Genomic DNA, 14,197 nt, shown 5'->3' on the forward strand with positions numbered 1-14,197 from the left:
GCACCGGCAGGACAGGAGGGGGACACAACACCTCTGCCTTGCTCCACTCCTGCCTCCATATGAACTTCAGGCCATTGCTTGAGACAGGACCGGGCCAGGTGGACCTTTCTTTGGTTTACCCCTGTTGGACACTCACGCATCCTTCTGTTCAGGCACTGCTTCCCCTGCCGTAAAGCCCAAAGAAAAGCATTTCCCCCCCAGCCCCACACACACAGAGTGAAAAGCAAAAGCATGGGCCTTGATTTTGGGATGCCAGTGGCCCCTCACCTGCTTGCTTGCTCGGATGTACACCTTCTCCTTCTCAATCTTCACCTGAGGGTGACAAAACAGCAGCGGTTTGCAGGACAGCGAGTGCCTCCGGCATGAAGAGGGCGATTACTCCCTCTGTGCAACAACTAACGAACAGAGCAGCGATGTCACCATGTCTCCTGAGGGAGTGGCTCGGGCCATGGCAGGGTTCATCCCAGCTCAAGGCTGTGGGATGTCTCCTGTCTCTTACCAACTATGTGCCGACGGTCAGTGTAAAATCTGGTCTCTGTCTCAGGCTTACAGCTGGTTTCTCAGTCCCACCCCACTCCTGCTCAAGGGACCTCCCGACTGTGCACCTCCACCCCCAGGTCCCCAAGAGGTGTCCGATGCCTGTGGATGGATGCAAGGGGAGCTGCAGGGAGGAAGGAGAGCTGGGTGAGGTGCTGCTCTCCACTGGCCATCCCAGCATGCGCTTGGAAAATGTTTGCTCCATGCCTTCAAAGACCATGCTTATCCCAATGCAAATAGTTATTTTGCAGATGACACCAAGCCGAGTGGTGCAGTTGATACTCTAGAGGGAAGGGATGCCATCCAGAGGGGCCCGGACAAGCTCAAGAACTGGGAGCATGTGAATCTCATGAAGTTCAACCCGGCCAAGCGCAGGGTCCTGCACCTGGGCTGGGGCAACCCCTGGTATCAATACAGGCTGGGGATGGATGGATTGAGAGCAGCACTGAGGAGAAAGGCTTGGGGGTCCTGGTGGATGACACGCACCGGCGATGTGTACTCACAGCCCAGAAAGCCACCCGCACCCTGGGCGGCATCCCCAGCCGGCCAAGGGAGAGGATTCTGCCCCTCTACTCTGCTCTGGTGAGACCCCAACCTGAAGTCCAGCTCTGGGGCTCCCAGCAGCGGCAGGACGTGGATCTGTTGGAGCGAGTCCAGAGGAGGCCACAAAAAAGATCAGAGGGCTGGAGCCCCTCTGCTGTGAGGACAGGCTGAGAGAGCTGGGGGGGTTCAGCCTGGAGAAGAGAAGGCTCCGGGGAGACCTTCCAGCCCCTTCCAGTCTCTAAAGGGGGCCTACAGGAAAGATGGAGACAGCCCTTTTAGCAAGGCCTGTTGTGATAGGACAAGGGGTAATTGTTTTAAACCAAAAGAGGGTAAATTTAGACTGGGCATAAGGAAGAAATTTTTCACTCTGAGGGTGGCGAGACACTGGCCCAGGATGCCTAGAGAAGCTGTGGATGCTCCATCCCTGGAAACATTCAAGGTCAGGTTGGACGGGGCTTTGAGCAATGTGATCTGGAGAAAGATGTCCCTGCTTACTGCAGGAGGGTTTGGACTAGGTGCTCTTCAAGGGCGCCTTCCAACCCAAACCATGCGGTGATTCTGCGATTTCCTCTGCTGCTGCAAGAACGAAGGTCTCACCTGGAACCGGGGTAAACTGTCCAAACCAGGAAAGTCCTCTATGTCTCCCGTGCTGATGTTGAAGCAAGCTCCGTGCCAGGGACAGCGGACTCTTCCTTTGGACAAAACCCCTGCAGGAAAACATGGCAGAACAGAGTTGGTGCTGCCCTGCAGCTCCCTCCCGTCCCTGCCTGCAGCCCGCCCAGACCCAGCTGCCGTGACCTGGCCAGGGCAGGGATGGCAGAGGCCAGGTCTCCCTCCTGCTGTCCCGGTGATGGTGGACTCCTCGGCTTCTTCACAATGTGAATGCCGCTGCTGAGCAAAGATGACCTCCTGAAGGCTGAAGATTGTTGCCCGGGACCTGTGCTGCTCCACGCAGAGCAGCTTCAATGTTCAGACTCTGTGAGCCGTGACGCTCCTTCTTTACCCAGAGGTGTCACCTCTCCTACAGAACATGTGGCAGCTGTTGTGGACCCGGATGGTCAATAGCATCTTGGCTACTTGATGCGGAGTTCTCTTAACTTGCGCGTGGGACCGGACCATCCATCTGGGACAGAGGGTGAACACAGTTCCCAACTGGGATCCGCTGCGAGGGATCCCATCTAAAATGCCATCGCCAACAGTGCCCTTCCAGCGCCTCTGAGCACAGCTCCAAAGCTGTCTGCTCTGCCGGGGACATAATCTCATGCCCCAGCAGGGCCTGGGGCTGCAGTCCCCGGCATCTCGCTGTCACCTCCGCGTGCCCCCGTAGCCCCCGGCGCAAGCAGTGCCTCCAGCAGAGCGTCACTGATTTAGAGCAGGCGTGTTCCAGAGCGGATCCTGACGCAGCAAGGAGCCTGCACACCGCCAGGAAAGCACGGGGCAGGCCTAAAGCCACAAGTTCATCCCTCCCAAGCGTTTGCTCAGAGGCTGCTACCTTGGACTTTGGTTTTTCCTGCTTGGAAGAGCCGGCTCACAACGCCAGGGCAGTGCGAATGCCTGCCGTTTGGCCATGCCGGACTGGCGCTGAGCTTGCGCCGTCGCTTGCCGAGGCACAGCAGTGGCACATCTCGGCACCCACCACGCCCGGGGATGCAGGGGCAGCCCCCGCACTTACTCCTGCAGCAAATCCTCTATTCCCAGCGAGTCCCCTGTGCGAGCGGCCGCTCCATGGGATGCGCCCGCAGGTCTCTGAAAGGCAGGTGGGGTCCCACCTCCGTCGGCCACCGGAGCAGCGCGGGGCTCTTCTGCCCCGCTCAGTGGGCTGCCAGCCCCAGGCGAGGGGCTGAGAGCAAGGCTGCCCGCGCCCAGCAGAACCCAGAGGGCACTCAGCAGGATGCTCTGTGTCTTCCCCAGGATTCCACCTCCGGCAAAGTGCCCCCCTGCCCCCAGTTTGGGTGACACTTCTCCAGCACGCAGCCAGGCCAATGCTGCCCGCTGCCATTACTCAGGCTCCGGGTAGGGACCCGTCTGAAGCCCGCGCTGAGAAAATGCCAGGACACATCTTTTTTCAGTGCCAAGATGGGAAACCACTGTACCTCATCCCACTTCAATCAATAACACCAGCAACTTAATTTTTTTTTGCTACTGAAAGGTCCCCATCAGCCCAAAGAGCTTCTGCCTGCCCTCGCAAACAGGATTTTGATTTACAGGGAGCTCTGGTTTTGTGGGTTTTTTTAAGACTGAGTGGCCCGAAAAATCATAGGGTGATTTTATTTTTCCCTTTAAGACACTTTAACTCCTCAGTGGCTGGGAACCCGTAAACAGAACAGTATGAAACCGGGCTTTGCGTGGGGACAGTGAGCTGCAGCTGTTTCTTACCATCAAAGAGAGGTTCAGCTCCAGCTGAGGAATGAAGCAGAAGGCGAATTACCGGTGCCCGTGCTGTTTTGTTCTTCAGAGTCACCCAAAGCAGCCCCAGCCCTGTGACCAGCAGGGGCAAGGTGGGGTCACCAGCAAACCAGAGCTGTGGCGAAGTGCTCCCAGGAGGTTTGTGCACCCCCAGCTTTCTGCCCATGCCTTCCCCCAGCGAGAAGACGCCAAGATGGTGCTGAGTGTGCGGCACGGCACTGCCCCGTGCCCGGCAGCACAGCCAGGTGAACACTGGGCCATCTTTTGCCAACACTTTGATGCCCTTGGTTAGTCTCCTAGGATGTGATGCAGACTGACCTTTCACCAGTGGAGCCCCATAATGGGGACACTTGTGTCCCACGGCGTGGAACTCGCCGCTCTCCTTGATGAGCAGAGCCTTCCCGCAGCCCAGGTCCACTTCCCGCATCCTGGGGAGGAGGAGCACGGAAAACACATGGCAGAGCGTCCGCCTGGCAGGGCACACCACCCCTTCACCCCGTACCCCAGCCCTGGTCCCCCCAAGGCTTCTCGCCTCCTTCTACTCGCTCACCACCAGCTCCAGGTGACTTACAGAAGTGGGTCACTCCTGTCACCAAGATGGCTTTGGAGGCGGCTCTGCTGCTCCCAGCCTGGGGCACATCCAAGCTGGGCCATCAAGTGGCAGCTTCTTCATCCATCACTGTGCCAAGAGGTGACCCAAAGCACCTCCCCAGCTGCTTGGGAAGCGGATGGTGGTCTTCACTCAAGTCCAGGGGATCAGAATAAAGCTTTTCAGCTTGCAGTGGCAGCAAGAAACCAAACTGGTTCTACTGTGACACCACCTCCCTTCCTGGCCCCAGCAGCTCAGCAGGTCCCTGCCAGGCTTGTGTTCCCTCACTCGAAGCGAACACAACATTTCTGAGACTTGAATACCAGGAGGGGCGACCCTGACCCTTTGCATACTCCGGCCTTGGGGTCTGCCTCCCTGCGCCGCAGGGGGTCGTGTTCTGGTCCTGGCCACGTCCCAGGGTCAGCAACGCGGGTCACCTTTTCCCGATAAAACCCGCAGGACAGCAGACACCTAAGGTGTGACCTCCTTGCTGTTTCCCTCGGCTGTTTTCGCAGAGCAGAGCTCACACCGCGATCTGCCCGCCTGCTCGGGGCTGCTGGCCCCAGCTCTGCACCGCCGAGGAGCTTTGCCTCCCTGGTGCGGCTGGCACTCGGCCCGGCGTTGGCACAGGAGCCGGCTCAACCCTACAGCCATTCCCCAGGGAGACTCAGGTATTATTTGAAAGACCACAGTTGCTGGTGTGGTACCCTGGACAAAAGCGCCGTTAGCACGGCAGGAATCCTTTACGCACAAAGCTTTGCCATTTTTAGGCTCTCTGGGTCGCACCGCCCCGGCTGCAGCCACCTGGTCCTTCACCAGCCAAGCCAGGCTGAGGCTCCAGCCACCCCTGCCCTGGCCAAAAGCATCTCTTTGCCGATCATGCACCTTGTCTGCAAAGACAGAAAGAGCTACTGAGCATCCCCATCCGCTGGATGAGTGATTCATGATGCCGTTAGTGCTGGAAAGGCAGCATTTTAGAAAATCCTTTCTAACTCCCTTGCCTTGACGGGGGGCTGACCTGCAGCCCCCGGCTCAGCAGGGTCATGCTGAGCGATGCCCACCTCTGCACCGGCTGCGGTGCGGGTGTCGTGCCCCTGAATAGTGGGTGCCTTCGCCCACAGCAGCCGGTCTCCCCGGGACTGGCGTGCCTCCTCCCCAGTGGCCACCGGCACCCAGCCGGCCGTGCCACGTCGCTCGGCATGCTCAACCGTCCGGGCACGGGTTTTGCAATGCAGCTGCAACATGTGCTTTCCTTTGCAAGAGTTTCCAAGCCCTGCAGACCACATACAGAACTGGGTCGCATTCAGGCAGTTGCATCACGCTGGGCAGTTGCGCTATCCGCTGAAATATGAGTCTTTCAACCGTTCCTCATTTCCAGGAGGCTGCCCTGCAGAGCCTGGAGACTGGGGTGCAGGAGGCTCCAGCACTGAGACTCCCCCATCTGCCCAGATCTTTGCCAAGGGGATTTCTGCGGCTTCCCAGCCATAGGGGCAGTGCCGGCTGGCCCAGCATCATTGAGTGAGACTGATCTTGCTCTGAACTGAGTAAATCTCTGCCCTCTCACTACGTCTCCACCAGATCCTCATCCCAACGTGTGCTGTCCTCACCTCCCTTTCTCTTCTCACCACTCAGGTGTACAATCCATGGCTCTGTGTGAAGCACTGAACTTCTTCCCAAAGCAATTGTCAGCAGCTGCTTCCCTACGGCAGAGCCTTCCAGCTAACCATGGAGGAAAGCGGAGAGAGGGGGAGCGAGCCCTCGTTTTGCAGGGAGCCGGGCGCGGAGTGCAGAGCTGCTCTTCCCTGGAAACTTCCCCTCTGCCAGCCAGAAAGCCTGTCGCCGCACAACTTGATGTTTATCGGGAAATCCTGGTTGTTCCCATCGCACAAAGTGGACAGTCTCTACGGCAAGCCTGGCGCATTGAATTTGGTGCACCGAATACACCACTGTGCCCACAGCAAACCCCATGTGATCAAGAAAGCTACTGGCCATGTGTGATCCCTGAATGCTGCTCATGCACGAGAGGTCCCAGGCTCTCAGAAGAATGGGACTCACTTTGCCTGCTCCTTCCTCTTTGGGCAACACCCCAACTCTATCCCGTCACTTGCACCCAGGCTACAAAGACACTTGTCCCGCTCTCTGCTTCACAGCCATGGAGATGAGACCAGGGGTCAGTCCACCAGCACCCCCGTAACACCTTCAAACCCACCTTGGACAAGTCTTCGTGCAGGCGCCTGCTCCACCTGCATCAACTGTCCCACTAGATTAACGACAAATGCTCAATTTCCTTGCCACCTCGGGTGAAAACAGCAGCAGAGCTCGTCATGCCTGCCCTTGGCAGCCGTTTTGTCCCAGTAAATTGGCAGCCCCACTCCCGAGCGATGCAGCTCTCCTCCCTCCCCATGTAGGACACTTGGAGGTTCTTCCATGGGTACGAGGGGAATAGAGCAGTACAAGTCTTACTGCATTCCTCAGCTGTGCAGTACTCCAGATAAAACCCTTGGTTAAATGACAACCCATAACTCTATGGGAAGATAAGGTAAGATAAGATAAGATAAGATGAGTGAAAGAGTTTACAACTTACCCAAGGAACTGTGTGTTCTGAGAGAGTCAAAAACAAGACCTGGTGTCTTCAAGGCAGCACACAGCCACCTGCGAGGGTCCCCATCCCACACTCACTCCAGAGCGAGCGAGAGCATGATTTACGCTGCACTGCTCCCCACGGAGCTATTTACTCAGTTGGGAATTTGTCCTGTTGCCCAACTCCTCTCCCCACTTGGGAAGCACCAGCCAAAACTCAGCTTTGGCCTGCAAAGGACCTTTGCTCGGGAGCTGAGGGAGCATTGGGGAGGGTTTTCTGTCTTGCAGCTCATCGACCTCCCCCCGTTAGGCTGATGGGAGGCTGGCTGGATCCAGCTGGGTACAGCAGCACCAGGGTTTATCCTCCAGTACCTTTTACTGGTTCTGCTGAGACCGTCTGGGTACCAGAAAGATAGGAAGGGTGGGCAGAAAGAGCACCCTGTCCTCGCAGAACCTACTAACACAACGTAGAGGTGCCCGAACCCTTACGCCAGTGCCCCGCACCGCTGATGTGCCCATGCATGGCCCTTCCCAGCAGACGCCTTGAGAGAAACATCCTGGAAAACCTCTCAGGGACTCCTTTGGTCTGGCCTGTTGCCTACACGAGCCACAGGACCTTCTCACAGCACCTCTCTTTTGAGCTAGACTCAGGCTGCTAGAGAAAAAGCGCTTCTCAACTTAAAATGTCCAGTGACGGCAAGTCTGCTGCCGCGCTTGGGAGTGTGTTTCCGTAGCCGAACGCACACACAGATGAAGCGTGAGCCCAGTTTCCAGCTCGATGCCAGTTTCCAGCCCTGGCTTTAGCTGAGGAGCTCCCTGCTACAGCCGCCTGTGGCCAGGTTTGTTCCCACAGCCGGCACCCAGCTCCCTCCTCACCTTCCCCACGACCGGCGGAGAATCTTTTCACCTGCCGTACTGCGTGCTTTCCAGTCAATGCATCTATTGCAGCCTGAATTTTCCAATGTCCTTCTTGCACCGGGGCACTAAAGCAGAGCACACTTTTTTAGTAACGCCCCAAACATGAAGTCGGCAGAAGCTGCCTCCTAAACCCAACCTTGGTGTTTAGCCATTGGGCTACATCTTGACACTGGAACAGGACTCTCCCTGTGCAACCAGGATTTCCCAGGGTAGTCTTCCCTTTTTGCTCCAGCTTCAAGGCAATCCCGGTCACCGCCTGTGCTCTGCCCCAGGTCCCCTCTTCCCCAGCCTTGTGCGGGGGGCGATGGGTGGCCCGTCACCTCCCAGAGCAGCCCTGCAGCCCCTGCACTTGCCTTCCAGTCCGGTGCCTCTCTATGGACTCCTCGCCCCCACCGTTCGCTGGAGAATGCCATTTGCCTCCAGGTCCCCATGGCCCTCCAGCACTCCTCGAGCCACCGCAGAGCTCGCAGTGCCAGCCACACCTCACCACGCGCAGGTTTAATCCGACAGCGCCCAACGCATCCCTCTGCAGAACAGTCTAATACATAAATTCCCATCACGATGGGAAAGAGCTTATTCTTGGATGAACTTACCTCACGAGAAGAATTTATAGCCCATGAAGCCCCTTAAGTTTAGCACAAAGTACATGGATTATTCTAGAATGCCATCACAAGCAATAGTTCAATTTAAAGCAACAAGCTGTCAGACCCCTGCTGTGTCCCACACACCTGATATCACTCTCTCACTGGAATAAAAACTCTTTCAAACTACGTTTTCTTTCCCAGAAGGACAGAGCCCGCTGAGACGTTGGCCATCAGACTAACAGAACACGATGCAGAAAAGGCACGTCTACCCCAGAAAAGGAACACCAGCCTGTACTGCACAGCGACCAGGACAGGCACTTTTTAGCCGTCAGAAAAATCTTAAATCAGGGCAGTGAAACTGTACACAGCCGAAGTGTGTCGCCATTAGCAAAAGATTTGGAAAACCGCACCCTGGGTGAGACTGCAAATCGAAAGAGATGAGTTCGGCCAGAGGAGCGAGGCCCTGCAGAAGCCACGGAGCTCGCGATCTGCCCCACCAGCTCCACCCATGCGCCACTCACGCTGCTTTGTATAAAACTACTAAGGCTATAAATTTATAAAAAAATTGCCAGGGTTGTCTAACGCAAGCTGAGCAGACCCTGCTGAGAAATTCTGCTCCAGAACGTCGCAGTTTTCTAAGACGAGCCCCAGGGCAAACCGCGCAGGGAACGGCAGACCTCCTGGTAAAAATCAGGTGTCACTTTTACGTGATGTAATTTTTTAAGGTGAAATAAAAAATATTATTTTACCAAGTTAAACTACCATTTCCAGAAACTCTAAAGAAGGCGGCAAGGGCTTTGGTTTGGGTTGTAAGGTCTCTCAAGTTTTACCTGCAAAAATCTGCGGCACTTACTGTCCGTTCTCCAGGTCCTTCACGTGGCACACGGATGCTTCCACCACATCCTTTGGGTTGTGGTAGGGGTTGCTGGCAATGGGGTGCTCCTCGAGGTGATAGTGCCGGGCAGTCCCATTGACTTTGTAGATCAGGGGGCTGGCTTTTCCGTTGGGCGACATCTCCTCCTTGCTTCTCTCCTTCTCGGGTATCACAACTTCAATTTTCACTTCAACTGCAGAAACAAAGAGAAATCTTCATTGAAACGAAGCTGGAGGTTTTGCTGCCGTTCTGCCTCTCCCTCCTTCCCTGGACTCCAAAAGGGGCTGACAGACATCACAACAGACATTTTTTGTTGGCTTGCTTGGGAAGATAAAACATTTAATACCAAACTCAGCTTGATTACCCAAGCCCACTATTCTACTGCTCTTTCCCGAGCGGGCACCTTTGCATGCATAAAAGACATATTCTTGCAAGCAGACATTAGTCATGGGTGTAAAACAACCTCTCAGTCCACAGTTTTAGTGGAAAACAGCTTCAGGCAGCCAAATGTGAGGCATGCCAAGATCTCTAGGGTTCAGACAGCCTTCAAAAAACCCTTTAATTGTTTGTAGATAACGTTAACTGAGAGAGAAAGCCACCGCTGCGTGGTGTATAAAGCTGCTTCATTAGATGGAGACCAATTAATAAGGAACTAGAAATATCCAAAATTATTTCTGCATGGGGTTTTCGGCGTAGAGGGAATCTTGAGCGCTACGTGAGAGAAGCACAGATTGTCTGTTTTACTCAGGTGTACACCATCGACCAGGTTTGACAGTAAAAGCATCCCCTGCCCGGGGACCGGGGAGATGCTTGTGCCAGCACGGCGCATCCCCCCCGGCCATCAGAGGGGACACCGGAGCCAGCGGGTGCCCTTGGCTCATCCCCACCCTGGGTGCTGTCGTGACAGAGCAGGGCAGCCCTGGCACGGCACGGCACGGCCGGGGGGCTGCCCCTCGTGTCCCCCTGCCCCACCAGCTGCTGGCCCCCCCTTCCCCACGCCGTGTTGGAGGGGGAGCGGAGGGGGCTCTCCTCGGCCACCCCGGTGACGACGCACCAACGTCCATCCCAGCTCCCCGAAGGGCAGCGCTCACCCAGCCTCGCCGTCCCCCGTGCCCAGGGGAGCAGGATGGGCGCAGGAGCATCAGAGGAAGCCGGTGATGAGCTCGCACGTCATAAAGTGAAAAACAACCCTTTAGCTCCTAGGGACTTCATAAAACTAAAGCCATTAATATTTATAATAAACCCCGGGGGAGTTCGATAGCGAGCCAGGGGGGAAGCGCCAGAGACTGAAGAAGAGTCTCAAGCACATGGGAGACCGCTCAGCTTTCCCTCCCTTTTAAATGTCACGAACAGGAAAAAGCTGCGCAGAAGATAAAAATTAAAGCCCACAAGCTGAACGGGCTAAGGAAAAGGTACAAAGTACAAAGAGAGGGGAACAACGTGCCCCAGAAGAGAGGGACGAGCCCTGCAGCAAGAGAAGGGAGCTGGGTCTTCCCGGCTTCACCCGTTGCCCCGCACCTTTTGCCGTAAGTCCGTTGGGAGGACAACAGAAGAAAAGCCCGGGGGAAGGTCCTTCCTGTAGGAAGGGAGAAAAGCAAGTGGCCGTGGCCATCCAGGCACCGGGGGCAGGTGATCGTTTCAAGAGTCCTACGAGTTTCTGCTTTTTGTGCCAGCTCGGCAGGGCAGGGGAAGGGGTGGCTTTTTGCCGAAGTGCCGAATCCTGGCACCCACCGGGGGCAGGATTCGCTGGGGGCTCCGGCAGGCACATCCCGTAAAGCAATTTTCTGCGTCTTCACAATGAACCAACAGAAAATGTGAACTTCTGTCGCGTTATTGCCAGCTGCAGGAGCTACTGCAAACTAATAGGCCCAGCACCACGCGTTAAAAAAAAAACAAACAAAAAACTGTTTATGAGCAATTTTGTTCCTGGGGCTCTACAGAAACAGCCCGGCTCCCTGCAGGCACCCAGCAAAGAGGCTGCTTTCTATAAGCACCCTTTTCCTATCATGTTTGGAAAAGCAGACACGGATCTTCCAGGACAGAGTTAGGAAATATAATGAACATCCATTTATGCCGGGCGATCGGACATTTATTTATCTGGAGCGAAGGCATTCTCGCAGCCAGACCCCGGGGCTGCTGCTGCTGCTGCCGGCTGTGGCGCAGGTGGAGAGCGGGCTGGCACCAGCAAAGCCGGCGGCTCCGAGCCCTCACGGTGACGTTGATGCCGTTCCCCCATCTCTCACTTGGCCCCACACCCCCAGAGCTTTGTTTTCCAGAGTGCTCGCATATGAAGACAGAAATTTAACTCTGAAGCTCTTCACTTCTTTCCCGGTCAGAAAAACACATGCGAAAAGCAGCAGGTCCCTGGCACCGGTACGTGACGGCGTTCCCAGCCATCCCTGCTCGGCACTCACCGACACAGCCGGAAAAATGTCCAGACGAAAAGAAAAGGAGGTACAAAGTCTTCCCCCCTCCTATTTTGGGCCCCACACTTCACCATTTGCCTCTGTGGGGGGCAACTCCCCCTCACCTCTCCCCAGCCCTTTATTCCCCCTTCTCCTCCTCCTCCTCCTCCTCGTCCCCCCCTGGCCCCGCATGGGGTGTCCCTCTGGCCAGAGAGCTGCATTCCTGAGGGATGATCCCTCCAGGAATCCGGGGCTCAGCGGCACCTGAGCCGATCCTGCCAACCGCTTCAATTGCCATCAGGGAAAATGACATTTAAATGAAATATTTATAAATCCAAGTTTAATTCTGAAATCCGATTGGCACAGTGTTGGCTGGGTCCAGCGCGCTCCGTCCCTTTGACAGTCGTTTTCTGCAACTGCTAGAAGAGGTTCCTGACCTTAAAGCAAACGGTTTGGAAAGTTTGAGGCACGCGCCCACAAACCTGCGCGGCGGCTGACTCCTCGGGGACCAGCCAAGGCCACCGCTGCCACGCAGCAGCTCTGCCCCCGCCACGGCTGGTGGGGACGAGGGTGACGGCTGTAGCTCCCGGGGCAGAGCAACGGCTGCTCTCCGAGCATGTAGATGGAGATGGAGATGGAGAGATACAGCCGTCTAGAGATATCTAGAGATAGACAGAGGTCTACATCTGTCTGGAGGCAGAGCCACAGCTATGCCTGCTGCCCGACACCGCCAGCACCACTTATATATATATATGTATGTGGGCGGGTTTGTGTGTTCAGGTACTTTTTTAATATATATGTATTTTTAAGCTCTATATATACACACACACGCATATACACGAAGGATTTTATAAGAATATACAAGAAAAGCAGACGAAGCAGCTGAGCGTTAGCCGGTGCTACCGCCTCACATCCCCATACACCTCAGCACTGCCAGCTCTAAATATTTAAAAATCCTGAGTCAGCTCCCCGAGATCACAGAATTGCTTAAAATACGGAATCTTGACAAGACTATTAATTTTGACCCCTTTTTTTTTTATTATTTTTTTATTTTATTTTTCCCCTCCCAGGTTTTCAGCCCCTGGGTTGGAGCACTTGCCAGGACCCATATGTGCACACCCAGGAACCGCGTCCCAACCCCATTTATCGTCCCAACCCCATTTATCACGGCTGGCTCAGGGCTGTTTTTTTTTTTCACCCTGTGGCCGCGATGCTCTTATGCTTTGCCTCAAGCCATTAACACCCGCCAGTCAGTCGTTAATACCCCGTTCTACCTCCTGTAAGTTTTTCAGTTCCCCCAAGACATCTCCCGTAATTTCATCGCTGTTCCCAGCCTTGTGGGACAAGTCAAAGCCTTCTGCCTGCTTTTAGGCGGGCACCCCAGACACGAGGCTGGAAATGTTGGCATCGACGCCTGGGCAGGGTGCTGGCAGGTGGAAGGGCTAAAAAATTGGGGCAATTATATGACCCAAGACTTCTTTACCACAGGCTTGGTTCCCTTCTAGAGACTAAATTTAAACTACAGGCATCCAGCCGTGTAAAGTTCGTCATACTCAAAATGGTAGAAACAAGGAAAATACGAAGTTAATACCGCAGTTCAGGGGAAGAGAGAACCTGCCGGAGCCAAGAGCTGGCTTGAATCCGGGGGAGCCCGGGGGAGGTGAAGATGCCATGGGGGATGGAGACGCTGGGCCGGCGGAGGGGAGAGCCGTGTGTCTCCTTCCCCAGCCGCACACCCCGGCCGTGCCACAGGGTTTGCTGCTCAGGGGCTGCAGCACGGGGCAAATGAGCTCCGCGGGCGGCGAACAGCCTTGGATGGGCTGCGCGGTGCCGTCAGCTCCGAGAGCAGTGGGAACCGGGAATGCGTCAAGGGTAGCGATGACGGAGGGACCGGCTGGGTACGGTGGGCACAGCCAGAAAGCCCAGTTTACCCCGGCGGGGTTTGTTTTCCCGCAGCCAGCACCGAGTAAATCCACCACCGCCGGCCACGTTTGGGTCTCACTCTGCCCTCCAGAGCTGCACTCTGCAGGCACCCCCCGGCTCGCCCGCGGCCTCTTCCCCGCACACGGCGGTGACGACGACTAGAGGAGGTCCCAAAGAGGCTCCGAACGATTTCTACTAAGAATGACAGAGAGTTGCGGCAGGGGAGGTTTAGGTTAGATATTAGGAGGAATTCCTTTACTGCAAGAGTGGCCAGGCACTGGAACAGCCTGCCCAGGGAGGGGGTTGAGTCACCATCTCTAGAGGTGTTTAAGAAACGTCTAGATTTGGCACTCCAGGGCATGCTCTAGTGGCAGAGATTTTTTTTTGCGTGTGTGTTTGGTTGGACTCGATGATCTCAAAGGTCCTTTCCAGCCATGAAGATTCTATGATTCTAATGACAAAACCATCACGTCAAACGTGCGCGGCTGTGCCCTCCCCTCTCCAGACGCCCTGTTCTGCAGACACCATGCTCCCAAAAAACAGGAGGTCGGACTTGCCAGCCAAGCCCAGGGGGGCCTCTGAGCCCTCCAGAGGGCTCTCAGAGCCAAGCTCAGAGGGACACGCAGCCCACGGCACCCCCCAGCCGAGGGGACACGTTCCCTGCTCAGAGCCAAACGCAACCTGCGTGCGAGGGCACGGCTCACCCGCAGACACGCCGTGTTGCGCCGGAGCCGCTGCCCTGCCCCACCATCAAGCACTGAGCCCAGCAGGGAGCGCAAAGAAAAATCATCACGACTTCATCGGTTTCGCGAGCCGCGCTCCCACGCCCGGGTGCAGA

At 55.9% G+C, this 14,197-nt stretch overlaps 1 protein-coding gene across 1 annotated transcript in view; it reads right to left on the reverse strand.

Moving 5' to 3' along the window:
• Nucleotides 1-14,197, reverse strand: part of AIFM3 (apoptosis inducing factor mitochondria associated 3) — a 50,335-nt gene that overhangs the window by 21,581 nt on the left and 14,557 nt on the right. Inside the window, exons 3-6 of the mRNA XM_054219674.1 lie at nt 9,011-9,224; nt 3,805-3,914; nt 1,678-1,787; nt 268-312 (exon numbers count right to left, since the gene is read on the reverse strand). Of these exons, the coding sequence (XP_054075649.1) occupies nt 268-312; nt 1,678-1,787; nt 3,805-3,914; nt 9,011-9,224 (479 nt within the window). The remainder of the gene's footprint in view (nt 1-267; nt 313-1,677; nt 1,788-3,804; nt 3,915-9,010; nt 9,225-14,197) is intronic.

Source organism: Rissa tridactyla, chromosome 13 (assembly GCF_028500815.1).
Source record: "Rissa tridactyla isolate bRisTri1 chromosome 13, bRisTri1.patW.cur.20221130, whole genome shotgun sequence".
Taxonomy (NCBI): Eukaryota; Metazoa; Chordata; class Aves; order Charadriiformes; family Laridae; genus Rissa; species Rissa tridactyla.